The 24,775-nt window shown below is 35.5% G+C and overlaps 4 protein-coding genes across 4 annotated transcripts; 1 reads left to right on the top strand and 3 right to left on the bottom strand.

Moving 5' to 3' along the window:
- On the top strand, window positions 1–1,519 carry LOC116114436 (NAC transcription factor 29-like). Its single transcript, XM_031400584.1, has 3 exons — window positions 1–187; window positions 304–590; window positions 719–1,519. Exons 1-3 carry the CDS (start codon window positions 10–12, stop codon window positions 1,301–1,303), a joined length of 1,050 nt encoding a protein of 349 aa, XP_031256444.1. The 5' UTR covers window positions 1–9; the 3' UTR covers window positions 1,304–1,519.
- Window positions 1,520–3,024: 1,505 nt separating this feature from the next.
- On the bottom strand, window positions 3,025–7,064 carry LOC116114411 (syntaxin-71-like). The gene is made up of 8 exons (XM_031400552.1): window positions 6,400–7,064; window positions 6,014–6,139; window positions 3,931–4,093; window positions 3,730–3,815; window positions 3,534–3,602; window positions 3,410–3,454; window positions 3,225–3,287; window positions 3,025–3,105 (listed from the first exon to the last, which is right to left on the bottom strand). Exons 1-8 carry the CDS (start codon window positions 6,553–6,555, stop codon window positions 3,025–3,027), a joined length of 789 nt encoding a protein of 262 aa, XP_031256412.1. The 5' UTR covers window positions 6,556–7,064.
- A 422-nt stretch (window positions 7,065–7,486) lies between these two features.
- Window positions 7,487–9,673, bottom strand: LOC116114410 (protein transport protein Sec61 subunit beta). The gene is made up of 2 exons (XM_031400551.1): window positions 9,206–9,673; window positions 7,487–7,796 (listed from the first exon to the last, which is right to left on the bottom strand). Exon 1 carries the CDS (start codon window positions 9,547–9,549, stop codon window positions 9,235–9,237), a length of 315 nt encoding a protein of 104 aa, XP_031256411.1. The 5' UTR covers window positions 9,550–9,673; the 3' UTR covers window positions 7,487–7,796; window positions 9,206–9,234.
- A 5,335-nt stretch (window positions 9,674–15,008) lies between these two features.
- LOC116114383 (MLO-like protein 6) lies at window positions 15,009–20,332 on the bottom strand. The gene is made up of 15 exons (XM_031400518.1): window positions 20,010–20,332; window positions 19,843–19,900; window positions 19,475–19,737; window positions 18,790–18,906; window positions 18,610–18,670; window positions 17,971–18,059; window positions 17,005–17,079; window positions 16,768–16,862; window positions 16,630–16,679; window positions 16,502–16,542; window positions 16,242–16,415; window positions 16,118–16,153; window positions 15,955–16,022; window positions 15,770–15,830; window positions 15,009–15,682 (listed from the first exon to the last, which is right to left on the bottom strand). Exons 1-15 carry the CDS (start codon window positions 20,130–20,132, stop codon window positions 15,218–15,220), a joined length of 1,776 nt encoding a protein of 591 aa, XP_031256378.1. The 5' UTR covers window positions 20,133–20,332; the 3' UTR covers window positions 15,009–15,217.
- Between the last annotated feature and the right edge of the window lie 4,443 nt (window positions 20,333–24,775).

Consider the following 24,775-nt stretch of genomic DNA (forward strand, 5'->3'; position numbering starts at 1 on the left):
TTCTCACCCATGGAGGAGGGGCAACTCAGTTCACCAGGTTTCCAATTTCCTCCTGGTTTCAGGTTCCATCCTTCTGATGAAGAACTCATTGTTTATTACTTACAAAACAAAGTGACTTCACGTCCACTTCCAGCATCGATAATTGCTGAAATAGATTTGTATAAGTATAATCCATGGGAGCTACCAAGTCAGTTGTTCCTCATCAACCCCATTTCACTTATATTATTCTATTTTTATTTAATGAATTGAATTTCGATAATATGTTTATATATTGATCGTATTTTATTTGGTTTATTTGTGCAGAGAAGGCTTTGTTTGGAGAAGATGAATGGTTTTTCTTCAGTCCAAGAGATAGGAAATACCCCAATGGAGCAAGGCCGAACAGGGCTGCAGGTTCAGGTTATTGGAAGGCTACTGGTACTGACAAACCTATTTTCAGTTCTTATGGATCAAAGAACCTTGGAGTCAAGAAAGCTCTCGTCTTTTACACTGGTCGTCCCCCCAAAGGAATCAAGACTGACTGGATGATGAACGAGTATAGACTGCTTGACACCATGATTAAACCTTCCAGGTTAAAAGGATCCATGAGAGTAAGTATGCATTTATTTAACTTTGTGTAAAGTTTATCGGGATCTTTAGATTAATATTCGTACCAACTTTGGTTTTATCATAAATTATTGAGCACATGAAAAGGGAATTGTTGCTTGATCTCACACAGTTGGATGACTGGGTTCTATGCCGGGTTAGACTAAAAAGCAACATGCCAAAGAGTACAAGCGAGGTTCATGACCGTCAGAAGGCAGAATTAACAGTGAGATACTCGCCGAAGATCGACGAGGCACGCCCTACATACACAGACCGCAACACTGACATGATCACTGATTGTCTATATAAAGACTGTGGACTACTGGCTTTGATACTTGCTAATCAACCTCTACCTCCCATTCAAACTATTTCCAGTAGCAACAATGGCAATAGTTTTACATCAGTCTACGAGGGTGGCGGCCATTCTGATAATATTGGAAAATCCCCGTTAACTGTTTCTTCTTTGGACACTTATTTCAACCCACTGAAGAGGAAACCTAGTGTTCAGGAAAACAGATATGAAAACATTCTCCTATCCAACCGGAAGCCCAGCGATGACAACATGAATGAAGATCTTCCACTAAACAAGACACTCCCTAACGATAACCTAAACTATTATACCCAATGTCATGAAGGCATCTACCCAAATATGTCCGATCCAATCACTGATTTCGAGGAGCTTAATGAATTTGCTTTCACAGGTAAATATTTACAGTAATAAATTCCTAGACAAAGGCTGCATGGAGTTCCTCAATAAGGTGGCCCGGCTTGGAGCCAATAGTATGACTTTACAGCATAAAATATAAATGAGGACACTGAGTAACCTAAGACTTCAGGTATTGGGAGATAACTGCAACCAAATCAGCAGTCTGTATGCATAATTTGTAGTTTATTGTATAGGTGTGAGTGTAGTCACTGTTATGTTTTCATATATTCAGAGCTTCCTAACTTACAACAGTTGTAATATGAACAGTATTATGGCTATCAATAAGTTCAAGACTGAAATTAAATAACTAAAAAGCATCTTAATTTTCTGCTTAAGGATAAATAGAATTTGAAAAGCAATATTGGAAGATGAAAGTGTTGTAATTATATAATTATAGTACCATTTACATCTTGATCTTTTATCAATTTGCTTAAGAATTTGGTGACTGCAGTGAGAGTAACAGTGAACTAATAAGAACTGCTCCTTGAATACTTAATCCCAGTAGAAAAACTATACCAAGCCAATAGAGATGAACTGAAGATGTTGAAAGTGATATGGAAAACCCTCAAACAATTAAAGAATATATTCCAGTCAATCATTTTGATCAAAATGGCTGTCGATGAAGACTTTCAAATCAATTGTTCAGTACACTGCAACAACAATGCAAAATGTCGATACATAAGATTCATAGAGAAAAGTCAGTTCAGAAATCCAGATTCAGCAACTGCCGCAAGCCGTTCTGTGCAGGCTCTCTCTGATCAGAGCAATAAATCAAATATTTTCAGGACATATATATCTTCCAATAAGTTTGAATATATATATATATATTCTTTTCCTACAGCAGGAAGAAACTATCCCTTTTCCAATAAGTTGTCCTCTTGATTGTTCTATCATTAATTTAATTAATTTATAGGGGCATCAACTACTTATTATTGCATAGTTTAGATGATTCAGGTTCAGGGCATTTATCCCCCAACAAAAGAGCAGAATTTACCAAATTTATCAGACATTTAAGCAACTGATGCTAGGAGAAGCCTTGACTAAGACAACATGAAAATCTATGATTACTAGAGGCTAAACTATGAGTTAGTTTTTAAGTATATAGTTGCTTATAGCAGTGAATTTAAAAAAGATCTTATATTAAGAGAAGACTTTGCAAATACAACGAAAGTCGAAAACGAAGGCAGATCTGGCCACCAGAATGATAGAAACGGATCAACACATGCAGAGTAAATTTTGACTTGGGAAAAACCCAAAGGAAGAAGTAAAAGAAAAAGAGCTCCCCTAACAAGAAGCCCACAAAAGGAGTGGGAAAACCAATAAACACAGCTTTTGCACTAGAAAGAGAGAGAGATTCATGTAAAAGTTTGAGAAAAAAAATTGAATAAAAAGTTAAAAACTTCATATTCAGTCGTCCAGAGTCTAGCAATATTTCTATATTGCAACTCAATCAGTTTTATCATACTTGACTCACTTAAGAAAACAATGTTTCAGGTTGTTGATGCCAAAACTTGAGTGAGGCAACTGGCATACCACAGCCTATTTCTCTTGGCCAGCACACTCTTAGCTCAATTATATCTATGAAATAAGATCAACTAAATCATGTTCAATCAGGAAATAAAAATTAAATAACATTTGTGCAGGACACAGGAAAAGACACCATAATTGAATGGGATATAAATCTTAAAACACTATTTTAATCTCAAAAGGATGAAAGGAGAAGATTATGGAGCTTACTTGTATATATAGCTGACGATCCCTAGTAATACGCACAGCAAAATGATGTCGATGCAGATGTTCCGACTTGACCTCACCTGGAATAAAAGCAAAAGAGATTTATATTGGAACTGAGATGTCTCCAGATACTGGAATGAATCCTGGTGAAGTGTGTGGAAGGAAATTCATATTTAAAACAACCATTTAGATCAGTTACCTGATGAAGAGTTTTCTTGAGCCTCACATTAGTATTTTTCAGGTCAGCTGTTGTCTTGTCCACCTGTAAAAGCACCAAATCAGAACTATGCATTGCATTTATAATTTTTTAACCTTGTTTGTCTGGAGTGATATAATACATGATCTAATAAAGAAATATAATGACTGGAGTGAATAACTTCTCACCTTTGTATCAATTTCATCAATTAATGGAACTTGCCTATCCAACTCCTGAAAATGTCAGATTAAATTATTGGTATGTACTTTCTTCTGATAGTATCACAAATTTACTACATGCAAAGTGGCATACCTCATTCATATCATCCGCCAAGTTTTTCAAAGTATCCAAACCCTCTGAAATAATATCAAGACCTTGATCCTGTATCGATGGCATTAAAACAAATAAGATTTACCTTGTTCCTTTAGATTTACATGATAGACACAAATTTATGTGTATCTACATGCACGTATGTAAATTTTCTGAAATGATTAGGAATCTTACATGCCTGTTTCATTTTCCGCATTTCATATTCTTGCCTAAATTGATTTGATTCTTTGGTTTGTTGGAAGAAATCACTGCTAAAGTTCCCATCTGATGATTTGTTCCCAGCAATCAAATTATGCATATTTTAAACATTAGCATTTAATTGAAAAGCTAAAACTCAAAAGAATCATAATCAAAGGAAGAGCACAACAATAGTAAACACCTGATGAGTCAAACACTATATTTTTATTAGATGATGAAGTTTCCCATCCCCCAGTTGCATTAGATGCAGTTGTGGTCACATCTGGAATTGCATCAATCCTATCTGAAAGTGCAAGGACCAGATCATTACGAGTTTCTTGTTCTTCTTTTGAAAGCCCTTTGACCTGTAAGTATACAAAAAATATTAAGATTAAAGTTCTATGAACTTCCCTAAAGTCATGTCTGCATAATTGATCAGAAGAAGTTAAATTTAAACAACATCCACATTAAAATGAAGACAAATAAACCTTTAAAGAGTATTCGAAACACAATTAAAGATTAATTTGAGCTAATTTTTGAGACGGTATATCATGCCCATGACTGCCATGCATATCTCTGGGAAGAATATTCAACGCAATGTTCCATTTTGTTATCATATATATATTTGTGAAAAACTTATTTAGATATATTTTATAAAGCTTCACCTTAAGCTTAACAAGAGTACTACTAGGGGTATTCTTCACACCTATAATCTTGTCTATGGAGTATCAACACATCAAGGTTAGCATCTGATGCTGCAGAAGCTGATATCTTCTAGAAAATTCTCTAAGACTAAAGTTCTGGTTGATGTTGCGATTCAGTGATAGGACTCTTGATCTGTCACAAAAGGAACAATACCCTATAAAGAAGGAAATAGACACATTGGTGCAACCACCATTAGGTGTTAACATTTATTTTTACTCTTCAGCCCTCTAAGATTAAGGTGGCAAGATTATGACCATCATAAACAAGAGATTATTACTTAGCTAGAATTAGAGATAGGTCATTGTCACTGCAGATATGTCAGCTGTAACAAATAATACTATTTTACAATCTAGATGTGTTAAAAAATGATCCTTTTGTGCATATGTTATACAAGAAACAAGAAGAAAACACTACAATTCATGGACCCGAGGATGAGGCAGCACAATGAAGGTCTATTCACAGAGCCCTTTTGACTACAACGATGCAATACTGGTAAAAGAAGACAGAGAGAAAGACCATACAAGCCAAGCCACAGAAATTAACACATCCACATTCATTGGTGTTGCTAAGCATAATGCCAAAAATTCTCCATTATAAACTCTGTACTACATTCTAAAATTAAAAGTGCTTTTCAATTTGATTTTTTAGTTTTTTTTTTTTTCTCTTTGTCTCTCTATAAACAGCTTGCCCTCGAAGGTTGATCTATTTTCTAGTAATTAACTCCAAGGAAAAAGTCAATGAATTAAAACACTAATATCTTTTTTCATTGTCTTTTTGTTATTTTTTTCTTCTTAATAAGATGTATGAACTACAGTAAAGATATTCGACAAAAGCAAGTAGTGAATCGAGGTCGCTTTTTGTCGACACCTCCAGGTTCCTTACTTCAGAGTGCCTTTTTTTGTCTTTTACATCTAACCTTGGTGAGACTTTTAGTTTCAAGTCTAATTTAATTCGAAGATCATTAAATATTACTATGTTTTCTCAGTCCTGGTTATTTGTCCCACACTCCTATCTCACTCATTAGGATAATGGATAAGCATCTAAATTCGACATCTTCCAGGAGCAATTACCAATACATTTAACAAAGCTATACTATGTGATACAATTTCGAATCACTTGTGCTGTCATTATCAGAATAACATAACATCATATACATTACAAGAAAGAAAAACAAACAAACAGTTGAAATAATTTCTAAACTCGACATCTTCCAGGAGCAATTACCAATTCATTTAACTCCTGTACCAAGCTAAACTACTTGAAACAATTTCCAATCACTTGTGCTTTCATTATCAGAATATCACGACATCATAAATTACAAGAAAGAGTAAAGCAAACAAACAATTTCTTTATTAAAAAGAAGAAGAAAAAAAAATCAAAATTTAGATTTTACCACCATTCCAAGAATCCAGACCTTGGCCTAACAAAGATCTTACCAACTAACTCCCGTCCACAAACAAAACCTACATTTTCATTAATAATTCATATGCACCTTTATCCCAAATCCTGAAATGCTCCTAAGCCTCTTATTTAGCAAGTATAATTCAGAGCATTAATTACTTAATAATAATAATAATTACCTTCTTGCGAGCAAATTTCTGCAGCTTAGGATATTCCTCCTTTAATCGAGCCTTGGTCCGACGAACCTCCGCATTCATTGCAACAGCAGCCGCCCTATTTGTATCCCTCGAAGCCGCTTCTACTTTCTGCACAATTTAACAACTCTCTAGCAAATGAATTTAATCCAACTCAGAATTGGAAAAGAAAAAAAAAAACAACTGAAAATTTTCATGTTAAAATGCTTTTCAAAGTGCATCTCTTGTAATTTTTTATTAAACGTATTTGAATTAACAAAACATATATTAATCTGATTTTACTTCCATTTTTAACAAATTTTATCAGCAACCAAACACAATTAAATTAAAGAAGGCAAAAAAAAAAAAAAAAAAAGAGGAGAAATTCAAACATGAAGAGCTTTCTCGACTTCGGTTTCAATAGCAGTATAAAGGCGAGCGAAGGCATCATCGGCTTGGGAATTCGGATCGCGCTGTTTGTCGAGATCATACTTTTCGTACTTCTTGCAAATGTCGTCGACTCTGAAGAGGATGTCGATCACGCTCATTCTTCTTCTCTCTTTCCCTTGATTTCTCTGGTGCAGAAGAGAAATGGATTATTTTCTGTCTCTGATTTCTTATCATTGTTGTGCTCTTTTCTATTTTGGGAGAAAAAACCAAGCCGTTGAGCGAAGAGGAAGGAGATGACAGCATCGACTCTTTTAACGGTCCTTTTTCCTTTCGCCGGGTTCAAAATGTACAGAACGGTCGTATTTTTCTCATCCACGTATTTTAGAGAACGACAAGGCGTTTATATTTTTACACCACCGTATGACAATCCTCACTACCCATTAACCAATAACGCATGGCATGAGATTGAGCCGTTCATATTTCTTCGAGCATCACCCGACCCGACAAGTTCTTTATGTATCATAACAGTGGGCCGTATTTTTTATTAATAAAGCAGTTATTTAATATAGAATTTTATAAATTATTATTAATAATAAAAAGAGATGTACATCTAAACTAACAAGATATAATTAACCTGATTTCTCAAGATATATGTATGTATTATTATACATTATTTAAAATAAGACCATAGATATTTTCGTTTATATATAACTCTAAAAGATTGACTTGGGAATTAAGAAAATTTCTCTTTTCATTGATTTTCGGGGTTCAAACTATTTTAGAAACACCTATAAGTTGTCTGGAATATTGGGTTTGTAAAGTATTTAATAGGTCTCGAAAATTAGTTAAGTTATGCGCAAACTAATTCAGACACTCCGGTTATTAAAAAAAAAAAAAAAAAAACCGATTGTATGCAATATGCTTGTGGAACGTCTTTCAAGCATGTCTCCTAATGAGAAGAATAAGTTGAGTTCAGCCACCTTACTAGCCCAGTAGGGTTACCAAGTATAAGCCATTGGATATGGCCAAAGAAATTGATCAATATGTCATAATAAGATTAACCACCATGCTAAATGATTGACTACCATATATCAAACTAGATTATGTAGTTTACTTAAATGGCACCTAGATTTCAGTGTATTTCTTAATTGGAATTTCATAATTCCATTTTATAGGAGCAAGAGCACGAAACAGAGTACAAAAACTCTCATAAGATAAAATGTTTAACAGAACAAACCCAATTGTTTAAGGCCGAAGGTCCAAAACAACATCTAAGCTCCATGCCAAATAGATGCACATTCCTGGTATCAAAAGTCCTATTTTGTATAATTCCTGCGTGAACCATTCGTATCAAAATTGCTCCTCCTACCATGTCAGCTAGTGAATAGGTTTGTCTCCCCTGTCCACATTGACCAAAATTTCAGATTTCTCACTCATTCATAAGTTATCTAGTGAGATGACAGAAAATTTATTGGATTCTAATGCAACCACCTTATGTCAAGAGCCCTACACAGGATGTCACTGATAGCAGCATTCATGGGAAGAGGGTCTAAAACCAAACAAGTTTTTAAAAGATTTAGAGAAACATAAACTACAATTGCTTTTCAATAGTTTACTCTAGCTTCTGCAACTTGAAAAGATAAGTAGCTAGTTTCACTCATAGCTTTGTTGCTAGGACAACATGATTGATTCTGGCTGAAAGAACATATAAGTGCTGATAAAAGTGATCAAAACCAACCTTGAATATTGAACACCAAAAGATGAATTAACATAGTCAATGATTCAAAAAAAAAAAAATTATTTCTATTGTAAAACATTCCAAGAAAAAAATCAGTACAAAAAAAAATTCCCAAACAAGAAACTGATGTTGTCATCTAGAAATCATAGATGATATTAGAAAAACCAACAAACAGATTAGGAAGATTTTTCCCACAAGTAAAAATCAGAATTCAGGAAGAATAGGATTTATATCTAACCAAGAAAATACAACCTTTACTCATTATTTCTACTTACCCATAGCTGGAAGTTCTAACACTCAAGTTGCTTCAGTTTTTGTAAGGGAAAATTTTAATTCAAACAGAAAAACAAATGGAAAGGTAGGTTTATGGAAACTCTAATGACAAGTCAAGCGAGGAAGAATTTGAAAGAGGTTTATGACTACGTTTAAACCAGTATCTGCTGAGTGAAAATTTTCTTTTAAGAGAAAAGAAAAGAAAGAAAGGAGATGTTAGCGTCTAATTACGTTCTTACTAACCAACCAATACTGATGATCTTAACGTGATGAACTCTCTAACTGACACCTTTGTCCTCCAAAATATAGCAGTAAACAGGCCAAGGCAGCTGCTTAAGCTAAACTCTTTTTATCTAATCACCTATCCTTATTGAGCCCTTTATTTTGTAATTCTGGAGTTGTAACTTCCAGGTTCCAGCTTCTGGTAACTGAAATTTCATTCACTCAGTGAGTATTCTAAAACCATTTATTACTGACATAAAACTCCACCAGGCAATTGCATAGAAACTGTTTGCTATATCAGATTACCTAATTGACCAAACAATTCTAAAAATAGCTAGAAATTAATACAAAAATAAATGAATAATGCAATTGATGCAGCAAAACCCATTCTTTTCTTTAAAGTAAAATTATCCAAGCAGAATCCACATTTATCTGAATCAAAAACTACAACCCTGCGATCATTTACAAGCAGACACCAAACAGGAGACGTTAGGTAGCATTGCGTTACCGAGATCGTAAACGAAAAATACACAACCCTCAGGCTGCAGTTTTGGAGCGGTAAAGCTTTCCGACCACGAGATCATAACCGAAAAATACACAACCCTCAGGCTGCAGTTTTGGAGCGGTAAAGCTTTCCGACCACGTGGAGAGCGGTGACGAAGCCGATGAAGCAGAGGCTCATGACGAGGACGACGGTCGGCGAGATCTTGAGTCCTGGCGCATCATCGGTGTAGAAACGGAGCATGTTAGAGCTCGTTCCTGCGCCTCCTACCGAGCCGGATCCGCCTCCAGAGGAACTGGTAACGCGACGGCGACGCATCCCGGCGGTGGCAGCTGCCGAGCCGCGCGGAGCCATGACACCTGGTCGGGAGGCAGAGGAGGATGCGCTTGCCTGCGACTGAGAGGAGCCTCGAGCCATGGATTCTAATCGTTGTAGTTGATAGTGATGAAATTGAAGTGGAGAAAGTGTTTTTTTGTTGTTTGCGTTAGTGAAGAAGGGATCAAAGGGACAGACTCAAAGAGACTTAGAGAAATGAAGGTTGAGGGTAGAAGCGTAAATAAAGGGAAGCTATAGGGGCAATTATGGGGGGGCAAAAATAAGGGTGGTTACGGAGTGCATATTTACTGGGGGTTGGGCAATTGCGTAATTACTATGGATTTGGGTATTTTAATTAAATGAAATAAAAAAATTAATTATAAAGTCTAGAACTGTTGAGGAGGCAAATCAAATGAAGCTAGAAGCTTCAAAGTAAATAAGAGTAAACGACCTATTCCCACCCAAGGTTTGACGTAATCCCAACTTGGTATCCCAAGTTCTATTTATTCCAGATTTCCACCCTTAAAATAACATAGTTAACAATTTTTTGGATAGTGAGGGTGCAATTACTATAATGCCCTTAACCCTAAATTAATAAATTATGTTCTAATCTCTAAATTATTAAAATTATAATTAACCATCTTATGTTGAAATTACTTTAATTACACCTTTAATGACTGTGCACCGTCTCGGTTTTTACTAAATCTGGGTTGTTTTCGATGGCGGCGAACCCCCCAGTCACCTCCATCACCTTCCCCATCGTCTGTCGTCCAAAACCCCTCTGGTTCCCAACTCATTGGGCCCTCCAATTGCCGGCGCCGTTAAGCTTAGGTTTTCGTCATTCTTCGTTGGATTCCAGCGACGAAAATCCAATTGGACATCACCACTGCAACTAGTGTCTTCAAATCTACAAAACCCCTATGTCCCTAGCAACCGTTTAGTAGTCATTCGCTAGTGGAGACCGACGAAAACTAGTCACATGTGGTGGCTGTCGTGGTTGGCGATCGGCGAGTGATGAAGGGTTGTGAAGGGTAAGGTTTTGTAGAGAGGAAGATGAGGGTTTGAATGGTAGTGAAAAGGTGATTTTGGGTAGAAGAATCGTCAAAAAAAAGCAAAAAATATCGACGGTGATGTTGGCTAACGTGCGTCGGAGCTTTGTTAGGGGCGGCGATCTGTTAATGTGCGTCTCCTCTGCGAAATAACCAATTTACCCCTGAGTTGTTATATCTAACCATTTTTCATTACCTCAAGGGTGAGAATCTAGAATAAATGAAACTTGGAGTACCAACTTAGGATTTCGTCAAACCTTGGATGGGAACATGTCGTTTACTCTAAATAAAATATGGATTATATCATTTACTTGAGTAAAGGGTGTTTATTGAGTGAAATACAACTGAATTTAATAATTAATTCATTTGAAAATAACAATATTATTAAATTTGATTCATCATTAATAAATAAATGACACAATTAGACTTAGTTTAGGATTATTGTAATTTCTCACATAAATCATAATCACTTATTTTTTAAACAATGATCCAAAATGTAGCTGGTAAACACATTTCAAAAGTGATTTTAGAACAATTTACTTTTTTTTTATACTTTATTTTATAGAATGATTTCAAAGTAGGTATTTCTAGCTTTTGGAATCTAACATCTTTTAAAAAGGTGATTACCAAAATACCGTAAGATTAAATATAAATTCTAATTTTACTAAATAAAAATTATAACTTTGTATAAATAAAATTTTAAATTAGATTAATAAATTAATAAAAAAATATTAAAAACACATAAATACATAAATACATAAACTAATTGGTGGAGTCGTCGGCCAGCTTCTTGGCAAGTGAGTTTACATCGCCGACACCATTGGGATTACTGGCCGATGATCTACGCAATAATGTCTAAGGTTTGTTGGAAATATGACGATGTTAAGTCAGAGTAGTCCAATAAAGTTTTGGCCAAACTTTTCCAGTTTTCTACTATTTAAAAGTGTCATATTTCAACAAATCACTAACACCATTGTGTAGATTGAAGATGTCAATGTCAATGGTGTTCGCAGTGTGCACTCACTCGTCGCCGGAAGTTTTGTCGGTTGCGACAACCAACCACTGCGGGCCAGTTTCAATTTTTTTAAATTTCAAACTTCTTTATTTAAGAAGCACGCGATTCCACAGCGAGCGGCAAGAAGCACGCGATTCCATAGCGAGCGACGCCAGCGATTTGGCGGTGTAGAGGGGTAGAGATGATAGGGGTTTTGATGAGGGAGGTTAGGGGATGTGTTTGGTGGTGTTGGGGTGTTCCAACGACGCTGGAATCAGGCGCTGAGGTTGAAGAAGAGGTTGGGATTATGATAATTTTGAACTTAAAATGGTTATTTCTAATTTTACTAAGTGGAGGGTTAAAAAAAATTTATCAATTTATTTGTCAGATAATAGGACTCTGCATCCTAAAAATTGTTAACCCTTGATTTAAGGGTGTTAATACGGAATAAATATAACTAGTGATATCACTTTAGGGTTTCCCTAAAGCTCGGGTGGTAACATGTCATTTACTCTTTTAAAATTAAGAAAAACAAATACCTTATTTTAAAAGTTGATTATTTGAAAAGGAGACTCATAAATGATATAAAAGAAACCATAGCATTCCCAAACTAAACTAAACCTTAATTACGAAATAAAATAATATTCCAATACCTATAATTTATTTGCCTCAAAGAAAAGCGAATTTTATTAGACTTGGGGAAATTAAGCATAATATAAACAGGAGAGTAAAAGAGAGAAGCGATGGAAGCCATGTTTTTGGTTAAACTAGATTAAGCGAAGATTTACAGAAATATGATGTTCGATCTTCAACCTCGCAATGAAGCAACTAGCAATTAGTTAATTAACTGAGACATGCATGCAGTTTGATGATCGATCAGTAGATTTTGGCAGCAGAATGAAGAGGAGGACCATGCAGAGCCCGAAGACGACGACTAGTTTTGGCGCGTCCTGGAGGATCGTTAGCTTCCACATCATAAACATAGTGAGCTATTGTTACAGATACAAGAATCACACACAAGCACACCACCGCATAACACTGTCGACCCAGTTTCCATAACAATCCCTGCTGTGTCTCCATCTCTAATTATCTCTGGATATCTATCAGATTAGGAAGATAAAGGGTGCGTAATTTTTGTATGGATATATAAAGAAGAATGGTAGCAAATGGTTTTGGGTTTAAAAAAGGGGAAATGAAACAGGGGGCAGGGAGATGGTGGAGAGGAAGTAAAAAGTTTGCAAAAGTGGGGGATTGTTAAGGCAGCAGGGCTTGTCGTTTTGTTGCAGAAATAAAGCGGAAACTGATAATTCTTTCTTGAAATCATTACCAGCAGACTTAACTTGACAGCAAAGCAGTTTGTCCGTTGCATGCAATAACACTTGGATCTATGGCGCTTGCCATTTGTGAATACCACCGAAGCCCCGGATTTCTTAACATGTTTTTATCAGCTACACTTTACACACTAGAAATAAAAAATTACTGATAATTAATTTAAACAAAAAAACAATGAAACAGTGTACAATTGTCTTCAATCTGTATATATATAATATCAACAAAGTGACGGACACCGAAAAAGTTATACCGAAATTGTATATCGACCTACGTGTAACATATCTCTAATTTTTTTATAATTTTTTTCTAGTGAATAGTTGTCCATCAAATTTGGACGATCATTTACTCACATGGACGTTCGTCCATATTATATGGACGGACGTTCATATACAAGGGACAGACGTTCCCATTTAAAGGACGTCCGTCCATAAATAAATTATAAAAATAGAAAAAAAAAACTTTGGGGACAGCAATCCATAAATTATGGACGGCCGTCCCTTACGTTTGGACAAACCCATCCATTATTTTGGTTTCTACAAATTAAAGAAAAACTTTAGATGGGATGGGCATCCGTAAGAAATGGACGCCCGTCCAGCCAACTTTTTGACGTCCTTCAGCCAGTATATTACGTTTGCATCCTGGTTGAAGTTCTGTAGCTTATCCTTATTCTCTTCATTGCTACTGACTTCCCCGAAAATCTTAAACTCTTGCCTCCCCTAAAAAAACACAGTGAATGAAGACGAATAATGTATTCATCTTCATTCACTGTGTTTAAAACTACCTGAAAATTTTCGGTGCAAAACTCTTGAACCAACAGGCCTTGGAAGTGAAAGAGAGATGCTAAAGAGTTGATCAAGAATCTAACAAAATAAAAATTGAGGGACAATAAATTTCTGAGTAAAATATTTGGAGAGCTACTAAACTTTATGTAAAAGACTTGCAAGTATTCAACCATAGGAGAAACTACCAACTGCCTATAAAATTCATACCTGAGCATAAAGTTTTCTAACTTCAGAATTAGTGTCTGCACAACGTGGAAGATACATTATGACCCTATCTCCTAAACACAGGGCTTCACGACTGGGCAATACATATGCTGTTGAAAGATGAGCAGAAAAACATGTTGTACTGTAAGCAAAAGAACTAGAGATAAAAGGCATACTTGGTGGAAAGCACAGAAGAGTTAATTTCTTTCAGGAAACACAATTACATGGTAAGTTCGAAAAATTCCCATGCACAGTACGGCCAATCTGCTTGTTGTGCGTGCAACTCCCATGGCAGTCCAGTGCACAATAGCCACTAGCACAAAGTGTCCGAAACTTCAGAAGGATGCAATAAAGTTTCCATGGAGGCAAGTGAAGAAGGTGCGATAAATATGAAAAAAACACGGTGAATGAAAACGAAGAAGAAGAAGAGCGAAAAAGAAAGGTATTTAGAATGTTTTTTTTTTTTTTTAAAGTATGGACAGGCGTCCATTACGCTCGTCCAAACTTAAGGGACGGCCGTCCATTCCTAATGGACGCCCGTCCAAATTTAAGGGACGGCCGTCCAAAATTTATGGACGGTCGTCCCCAAATTTTTTTCTTTTTTTATTTTCATATTTTGGTTAAGGACGGGCGTCCCTTATTTACGGATGCCTGTCCAAAATGAAGGGACGGCCGTCCATAACGGATGAACGACCATTCCTAATTTTTATAAAAAAAAATTTATTCCATTTTATTTATGGACGGGCGTCCTTTAATTGGGGACGCCCGTCCTTGGTATATGGACCCCCGTCCATATAATATGGACGGCCGTCCATGTAAGTGAATAGATGTCCAAATTTGATGGACGACCATTCACTAGAAAACAATTGTTAAAAAAATTAGAAGTGTGTTACATGTAGGCCGATACACAATTTCGGTGCAGATTTTTCGATGTCCGTAACATTATTGATATAATATTCATGCCCTATGGTGCAAAGAACAAAAGAACCCTACTGTACAAGGTGATGCAAAATCAAAGGCCTTAGTAAACCTAATGGCCTATATCATGCTCATGCCATCATCCTTGTAATTGTAGTAAATAGANGTAAGTGAATAGATGTCCAAATTTGATGGACGACCATTCACTAGAAAACAATTGTTAAAAAAATTAGAAGTGTGTTACATGTAGGCCGATACACAATTTCGGTGCAGATTTTTCGATGTCCGTAACATTATTGATATAATATTCATGCCCTATGGTGCAAAGAACAAAAGAACCCTACTGTACAAGGTGATGCAAAATCAAAGGCCTTAGTAAACCTAATGGCCTGTATCATGCTCATGCCATCATCCTTGTAATTGTAGTAAATAGATACATATATATATGTAGTATCGCGTCTTTAATCATGAAATTAAAGCCTAACTAATGCTTATATACTTGTCCTTTTATCGAATGAAAAATCTTTGGCGACGTCAATCTTGTGTTGGTGGGGAGCAGAAGGTGGTGGTTGTTGATCCGGCTCATTGACTTCCGGATCATACTCTATATAGTAATTTGGTTGATCAGTATTATTGTTATTGTGATGGTAATTAGATGATGATGAACCATCACCCCGGCAGTGATATGAAGGAGATGGAGAGTCGGTTTCGGATAGCTCGATATCGAAATTGGATCTTCTGGGTGAGGTGTGGACGCTGTCCACTTCGCTCCTGTAATGGCGGAGGAGGTGCACCGGAGATGCGTGGTGGGATGGGGTGGTTGGTCTGCTGGAGAAAGGGGTGACAGAGACGGAGCCCTTGTTTTGTTTAATGTGTTTCTTAGCGGAGTGATGCCAATTCCTCAGTGCTGCTGCCACTTTTTCGTTAAATATGGTTGGTTTCATGTTTGATCCCATCTGTTAATCATATAAGTAACAAGATAAGTAAAATATTTGAACTGGTTTTAGAGTGATTAGCAAAAATTAATTAAATCAGTTTAGTACCTGTGTTACAAGGGCATAGAGAGGGAGAGTAACGTAGCTGCAAAGAAACTGAATGACGACCCTGCAAAAATCACCAGAAGTTGTATTGTTTTAGTGAAAATTGATTAACAAGATTAATCTGATAAGAGGATCTGTGATTCATGAATTCAAAAGCAAAAGCAAAAGAAGGGTTTATAATTAAGTACCCCATTATGACTCTGATGACTATATCCTCAGTGTTCTCATGGAAACACGATTTCAATCCGAATTCATACTGAAAGTGAAATAATATTCAAGTTTCATCAAGTTTACCCCATTTACAATGATTTTAAATAATTAGAAGTAAATTTGTGTTGATAAGGAGCTTACCCAACTCCATGCTAAGAAAGCAAGCTGAAAGGCATTCTGCAATGGTAAAAGTAGAAGATGAGTAAAATTTACGTTATTTATGTTGATTGGTGATTAATTGAATAATTAAATAATGAAAGTATACCTGAAAGAGAACAAAATTGATGAGATAAAGAATGAGGTGAGGGCGGTTGAACCAAAAGAGGTCATCACCGGGCTCAACCACTGGTACACCCTTTACAACTTCCCCTCTCTCCACGATTCTCAGTCCCATTTTGCTTATAATCACCTGCAGCTTCGTTCCCACTAGCAGAATTACCTGCAGGATTTGATGGATGTTAATTACAGCTGGAGCCACTAAATCAATATATAAAAATACCAAATGAAGTAGCTAAGGAAGCTTACAATTAATGGGATAAACGGCAGCCATAGATAAGAATACGTGCCTGTACACACAGAATGACACAAGTTTAATTAGAATAATCCCATCATGCAGGATCGAAAGTTGTTCATTACAAACGCCATTTACTCACCATGAGTGTTGAAGAGCAGGAAAATCACAGCGAAGAACCAGATTGGTGGACTGAAAAAGAATTAATTAATAGTTTACATTAATTTATGTTAAATATAATATAATATAATTAACAAGGTTTGAAATGTACTATACTAACCTGATTCCCACAACCACCTTGAACTCTTCTTCCAGTGATCTATTGATGTATTTTTGGAAGTCAAATCTGGTGTGGCTTTGGGGGGCCAAATGTGCCTGAAAATCAAGGGAAAAATAGATCGTGTTAAAATTGACAAAATAGATTGATTCGAAGACAAAAACAAAATTGGCTTAGTACCTAGACTTGGCCAAACAAACTGGCAAAAACGTTAGTAATTATATTTTTATAATAAATTACCATGATAAATCCATGGCGTAAAGTTAAATAATCGACTTTGGGAACTGAGCGAACAAATTGCCTGAAGAAACAAACCTGCAAAAACAAGTCACAAAATGTGAAAATTATTAAAAATTTGAACAAGAATTTACCCCTGGCCCTAATTCACTTGCACACGTAACATAAATCTATTCGATATCTGAATAAGGATAAGGATTTGAATAGAAAAGTTTTACAATGGGAAAAGTCAAAATCATACAAATGGGAAATTATATTTGGCGGAAAATTGGACGGCTGTGGTTGTTCTCTGAATAGTGTGTATATATATTTTGAAGACCGTTACCTACTTCATCAATATTCATTCATGCACATAAGGACCGTTACCTAAGATATTACAACATTAATTTAAGGTTGATATTACCTTACCTGGTCCTAGATCTACAATCATACATCACGACTTTCTAATTTTCATCATATAAATTTGTATATATTCATTGTCTTATATTATTTAATTTCTTACATGTTAGTATGTTACTGGCATTCATGGTAAATAATATTTTCAACTAAAACATAATTAAATCCTTTAAATAAAGTTTTTTTTTATATATATATATATATCAACTGGTCCATATGATGTGCATAGTATATATAGCTAACTCTATCAATATATCAATATTATCGGCTGCCATGCAAGAAAACTGTAGCTTTCTGTTCTTCCAAACTTTGTTGAATGTTGGTCTAGTATTAACTAGTTCTTAATCCATTTCTTTCTAATAATAAATAGAGGAAAGGAGAGTTTAATCCTTGCAAAAAGAAAATTTTACATAGATTCATCTTATCATCGCTTTACTTTATTGAAATTAGACGGTTTCCTCATCTTAATAAAGTAAGTAGACGATGAGACTATTCTATATAATTTTTTTTTTAATTTTTTTTTTTGAAACAAAAAAAAAATATATAATTAGAAAAGGAAAGAAGATAACTTACTATCCAAATGAGGCCAGGTGTCTTGGTCCAGAAGTTCAAATGCCTTCTGCCAAACGATGTCTCTCTTGCAAACCTGAACCTCTCAGGATCTGTCACAGCATCAAATACAGTAATTGTCATATCATCGCCATAGAAATCTAAATGTGCAAGCTACACATGTTCCTAAAATTTTATACGGATGTAAGTAAATATCTGAACGGATCTTCGTCATATATTGATTGGAAGATTTCTTCTGAAATGACTCATACTAAAATAGACGAGCCGCCACAGGAAATAGCTATATTTATCTTTATAAAAGACCCTATATTTTCAAAAGCTTGAGTCAATTTGAGTTATTGTATCATGCCAGTTATGTATTTATACTGGTTAATTATGAAGATTAGGCTAGGATTACCTTATCGTTATCCAAGAGTTGTCAACTTCATCCAAGTTTTGTTAAGCATCCATGTCAATACAAATAACATTATTCTAGTATCGTAGAATTTTCTTCAAGTTCTAATACATTATCTTGTGGTCTTCTAAATTTGATAAATTGAAGAAATTTCAAGCAATATTACGATAAACTTTACGTCTTGATTGGACAAGGAATATTACATAAACTTTACGTGTATATATAATAGTATTTGGAGGACTAATTACCGTGTGAGAACTGATACTCTGCTGTTCTTGTTTCTTTCTCCCAATGCTTCCATTTTCTCATCTGGAGACAACAAATGGCAAAACCCGCTCAGATAATGAAAGAGAGGAAAGGAGAGGTAGGTAAAGGTTAAATTTAAATATGTATGTAATGTAACAATGTAAATAAAGGATTTTATTTACCTTGGCTCTCCCCAAAGCCATGGTTAGAATACAGTAAAGGATGTGGAAAACGGCTAACACGAAGATGAAAATGTGGAGTTGATGAATACCTTCTGACGATACAAATGAAACTTTGCCCTGCAAATATTATAAATTTAAGTGCACTTGATTCAACATATAACTCCAATGAAAAAATAAATTAAATTATGTCCGAACTAATTTGTATACACCTTAACTAATCATCTGGAGTCTTGAAGTGAACAACTAAATTATTGACCTAAAAGCTATTCAAAGTATGATGAGGTAATGTTTGCATGACGAGACAATTTTTTATTCGAATTTGGTAACTTATTTTCTTTGAATTAAATGAAACAATACATATATTTTGTGAAGTAAAATGCTTCCCATAAAAGCATATGAAAGGATAATAACTAAATTTGCACCTATTCGATATTCATACACGATTGTGGGCGGCTATGTTATTGGTGACACAGTGATTATTAATTCATTATTCCACATATTGACCTTTTTGTATTCTGTTCCCACTTTTAATGCATAGTAATTTATTTATTTGCATGAAAAACCACGTGGATTGACGTTAATCCGTGCTTTTTACTAATAAATTTATTCGGGAACCTAAAAGTTGACGATCTAGATAGAAGCCTAGAACAAGACTTATATATATATATATATATAAAAAATATACCTGTTCTGCACATTTATCAGTTGATGCTGCGGTGGCCAAAGATCGTCGAAAGGTTCCACCAGAGACCATAATCGCGAGAAGTTTCCGGCGGTTTTCATCATCTGTATTTTCTGTTGTTTTTTCCGTCTGCCCGGTTATTTCCTCTTCTTGCTCCTTATCACATGGATGCCATGTACTCGCGATACTCTCCGATACGCATATATTCGATATTAGACCTTGCCCTACTGTTAGCAGCAACGATATGAACCCCAACAACATAAGTTCTACACCAGCAAAAAAGAAAATGGCAAAATTAGGTTATGGGATTAATATATATATACAGAGTGATAGGCATGGTACTGAAAAAAAAAAAAAAAAAAATGGTGCACCTGATTTGATCTTTTCGAGTGATTCATAAAGAGCTCTCTTGTGTTTCTTTCTCAACCACTGGATATATACACAAATATATATCGGATCAAGAACTTCAATATTTGAGTGTAAAATCACTATAGATCTTATATAATTTTTGCTATTGAAATAGCTAGCTGATACTTACCTTTCCAATCAGGTGGATTATGTATTCAATAAAAATTGATATCACAACCAAAAAAAAACAAACCACAGCCACCGCCCAAGTCGGTGTTTGCTCTAAAGATCTTCCTCCACTTTCTCCTGCCATGGTTTAAACTTTCTCGTTTTGAAAAAAAACCAGCAAATTAAGTTCGGTAATCACAGTATATGTGTATTTATCTGAGTTGTTGAAGCTCCAAACGCAGAGAGGCAGAGAATAATAATATTTATGATATCAAAAGTTGTACAAATGAGGGAATATATACAAAGCTTAATTTGCTTATGGGTTTTTATGAATGAAGTTTGGACTTTGAAAGAGGAAAAAGAAGAAACGAAAGGCAAGTAGACGACTTTGACATTAAAACGCGTGCGAGATAATTAGGCTGAAATTTTCGCAATACAAAAAGGCTACTTGATTTGATCAAAATAATATTTAATTGTTTGACCATTGAAACACAGGTGTGTTCTTATAATTAATTAATCACCGTTGATCACTCTACAAAGTCGATTAATAGTTTTTTGCTTATCTAATTAGTCATTTGGTGGGCGATCATCCAATGTTTTATAAGTAAAGTTCAAGTATATAATTCCCTCGTGTTTCATCAAGGATTTGATTCGTCAAATTAAAAATAAAAAAAACTATAATTAAACAACCGTGACATTCAAAATGTGTTATTATATATTCCTATCTATATAACTTACGGAATTTTGGGAAATTTTATTTAATTTTCTGACTTGGTCCGGCCGTTTCTTTATTATGTATCCATATCATTACATATAACTTAAACAAAAAATTTCTCAAAGACCAATTAATAAAAATAATTTTGAATTTTTTTTAATTAAAGTGATATTCATCGTTCAAGGTTGACATAAGAGGGATTACAAGAGATTACCAGATCATACATAATCTTTTTGTTCTTATTTTTTGTTGATACAGAAATTTGCACCAACCAGAGAATTTCGATTGACCCTGTCGGAACCAGAATGGATGTGCGCGTGATTACAGATAGCCAGTAATGGATGAATAATAAATGCAATAAAGTAAATGACAGAGAGATTTTTAAAGTGGATCGACAAGTTAGAACTTGAGTCTACGTCCACTGTTATCTTATTGTTTTTTGGAGTTTACAAAGAACAGTATAATTCCTAGGAAAACTTGCTTAGAACAATTGTCCAGCCCCTTGAAAACAAGTTATGATGGGTTTATATAGCACCCATTTACATGATAGAGTTGAGATAAGATTCAAATACATAGGATTAGAAAGTTGCATGATCTTCGGCTACCTTAGTTGGAATCTAAGTCAATCTGAATGTCTTCCTTCCAAATTGAGTTAATCTAAATATCTTCTCTCCTAATAGGGAATTATCCTTTCCGGATTGACCGCACAACAATAGCCCCCTAGTTTTTGGAGTGTGTAATCGCGCTTCAAAAACTCATGTCTTTAATCTGGATGGTTATCGCATTATAAGCTGCAGTCTCGAAATGAAGAATTTTAATTATGCTTGCTGCGATCTGAGAGATCTTGAACATGTGATCTCAAGCAAATGAGCAATCTTATGAGATTAATCAAAGAGCATAAAGAGTTTGATCTGAGAGCATAGGGAGCTCAATCAAAGAGCATAATGAGCTCGATCTGAGAATGCGAGAAGTTCGATTAGAAAGCGCGAAAAGCTTAATCTGAGAGCATAGCTCGATTGGAAAGCATGAAGAGCTTGATCTAAGAGTATAACTCTATCTGAAAGCATGGAGAACTTGATCTAAGAGTATAGCTCGATCAGAAAGCATAAAGCATTTGATATGAGAGCATTACTTGATCAGAAAACATGAAGGGCTTGATCTGAGAGCATAGCTCAATCAGAAAGCATGGATAGCTTGATCTAAGAGTATGACTCGATCAGAAAGCATAGAGAGCTTGATCTGAGAGCATTGCTCTATCAGAAAGTATCAAGAACTTGATCTGAGAGCATGGCTCGATCAGAAAGCATTGAGAGCTTGATCAGAAAGCACAGAGAGCATGATTTGAGAGCATGGCACGATCAGAAAGCATTGAGAGCTTGATCTGAGAGCATTGCACAGTCAGAAAGCAAGGAGAGCTTGATCCGAGGGTATTGCTTGTTCAGAAAGCATAGAGAACTTGATCTGAGAGCATTGCTCGATCAGAAAGCATGGAGAGCTTGATCTGAGAGCATTGCTAGATCAGAAAGTATGGAGAGCTTGATCTGAGAGCATTGCTCGATCAGAAAGTATGGAGAGCTTGATCTGAGAGCATTGCTCGATCAAAAAGCATGGGGAGCAAAATCTGAGAGCATTGTTCGATTAGAAAGCATAGAGAGCTTGATCTGAAAGCATTGCTCGATCAGAAAGCTTGGAGAGCTTAAGAGCTAGAGAGCTTTTTCTAATATGAGAGATTTGAGCACGCGATTTGAGTGATCTAGCCACATGATCTGAAGCTGAATATCAGAGTAATCTAAGTGCGCAATCTGAGCGATCTGGCCGTACGATTTGAGAACTTTGATTTGGAATAGGCTTCAGTATTTTGATGATAACTTTAGCTGTAGACTTCATATTTGGATGATTCTTAGACCGTCGGAAAGCTAACTCAAAGGGCTACAATTTTTGTGTTTACCACTTAGCTAGATTCAAACTGTATCCTGCTCAGATTTTCACATTTGATGACATGATTCTAGATTAAGAAGCTGGGATTTGTTGAAGAAGTTGAGACTTGAGGGAAAAAAATGGAGAGCTGCTGTGAATTAAGCCATCCTTCTAGCACCAAAATGTTAATACATAAATCTGCACCAATCAGAGAATTCGATTGACCCTGTCGGAACCGAAATGGATGTGCGCGTGATTACAGATAACCAGCAATGGATGAATAATAAATGCAATAAAGTAAATGGCAGAGAGATTTTTAAAGTGGTTCGGCAAGTTAGAACTTAAGCCTACGTCCACTGTTATCTTATTGTTTTTAAGAGCTTACAAAGAAAAGTATAATTCATAGGAAAATTTGCTTAGAACAATTGCCCAGCCCCCTTAAAAACAAGTTATGATGGGTTTATATAGCACATATTTATATGATAGAATTGAGATAAGATTCAAATACGTAGGATTAGGAAGTTGCATGATCTCCGGCTATCTTAGTTGGAATCTAAGTCAATCTGAATATCTTCTTTCCAAATTGAGTCAATCTAAATATCTTCTCTCCTAATAGAGAATTATCCTCTCCGGATTGACCGCACAACATTTTTGTTAGGAGGTCAAATTTTCAACTATTTCATTGGTCATATTCTGTATGATATAATAGAAAATTTATATAAAATAATAAATCTATATACTAATATTTTTAGCATGATGATTTTGTCGTAGGACCAGGATGTGTCCAAGACATGTTCCAATAGTCCAAAATTGAAATTAAAGATTTAAAAATAAATAAACAATGTGTTAAATCAAATATGCACATAGTGGGACAAAATGAAGTTTTTTTGTTTAGAAAGAGTAAACGACATATTCCCAACCAAGGTTTGACGAAATCTCAAATTGGCATCCTAAGTTCTATTTATTCTAGATTCCCACCCACATTATTAACAATTTTTAGGGTAGTAAGGGTGCAATTACGATAATGCTCTTAACCCTAAATTAATAAATTATGTTTTAACCCTTAAATTACTAAAATTATAAAATTAACCATCTTATTTTCAAATTACTTCAATTACACCCTTAGTGACTACGCACCCTCTTGGTTTTCACTGGATCTGGGTTCTTTCTGATGGCGTTGAACCCCTTGGTCACCTCCATCACATTCCCCATCGTCTGTCGTCCAAAAACCCTTTGGTTCCCGACTCATTGGCCCCTCCAATCACTGGCATCGTCAGGCTTAGGTTTTCGTTGTTCTTCGTCGGATTCCAGTCGATTCCGGCGACGAAAATCTAATTGGACATCACCACTGCAACCAGCATCTCCAAATATGCAAAACCCCTATGTCCCGAACAACCGTTTAGTGGCCATTCGCCGGTGGAGACCAACGAAAACCAGTCGCATGTGGCAGCTGGCAATCGACGAGTGATGAGGGGTTGTCAAAGGTAAGGTTTTGTAAAGGGAAAGATGAGGGTTCGAATGGTGGTGACAAGGGTGATTTTGGGTGGAAGAATCGTTGGAAAAAGGCGAAAAACGTCGGCGGTGATGTTGGCTAATGTGCATTAGAGCTTTGTTAGGGGTGGCGATTTGCTAATGTGCGGCTGTGCGCCTCCTTTACAAAATGACCAATGTACCCCTAAACTATTATATCTAGCCATTTTCCGTTACTTTAAGGGTGAGAATCTAGAATAAATGGAACTTGGGATACCAACTTAGGATTTCGCCAAACCTTGGGTGCGAATATGTTGTTTACTCATTTAGAAATATGATATGCTATGGTAATTTTCAATTGTAATATCCTTGTAACTTATTAATTTTATTATTTTTAAAATCAATTTAGTAATTTTATGTGAGAAATACTCATGGGGATTCCTCATCCCTACCCTGGCCCTCTTTAAATCATCCTTGGATAAAGAAACACACATGGAATTGAAATTCCTTCTCTGAAAACATTTATAAACGTATTCAAGTTAACTTGAAGGAGTTGTGGTTTGTTTGAAGAATGATTAAATGAATTATTTGAAGAATAATAGGCTTCAAGCTGTCACTAAATAGGGGGAACGACTCACACATACCCAAAGTTTGCTGTATAGACAAAGTGATACCCAAAAGGCTTG

This window comes from Pistacia vera, unplaced genomic scaffold, assembly GCF_008641045.1.
Source record: "Pistacia vera cultivar Batoury unplaced genomic scaffold, PisVer_v2 Contig71, whole genome shotgun sequence".
Classification (NCBI taxonomy): Eukaryota; Viridiplantae; Streptophyta; class Magnoliopsida; order Sapindales; family Anacardiaceae; genus Pistacia; species Pistacia vera.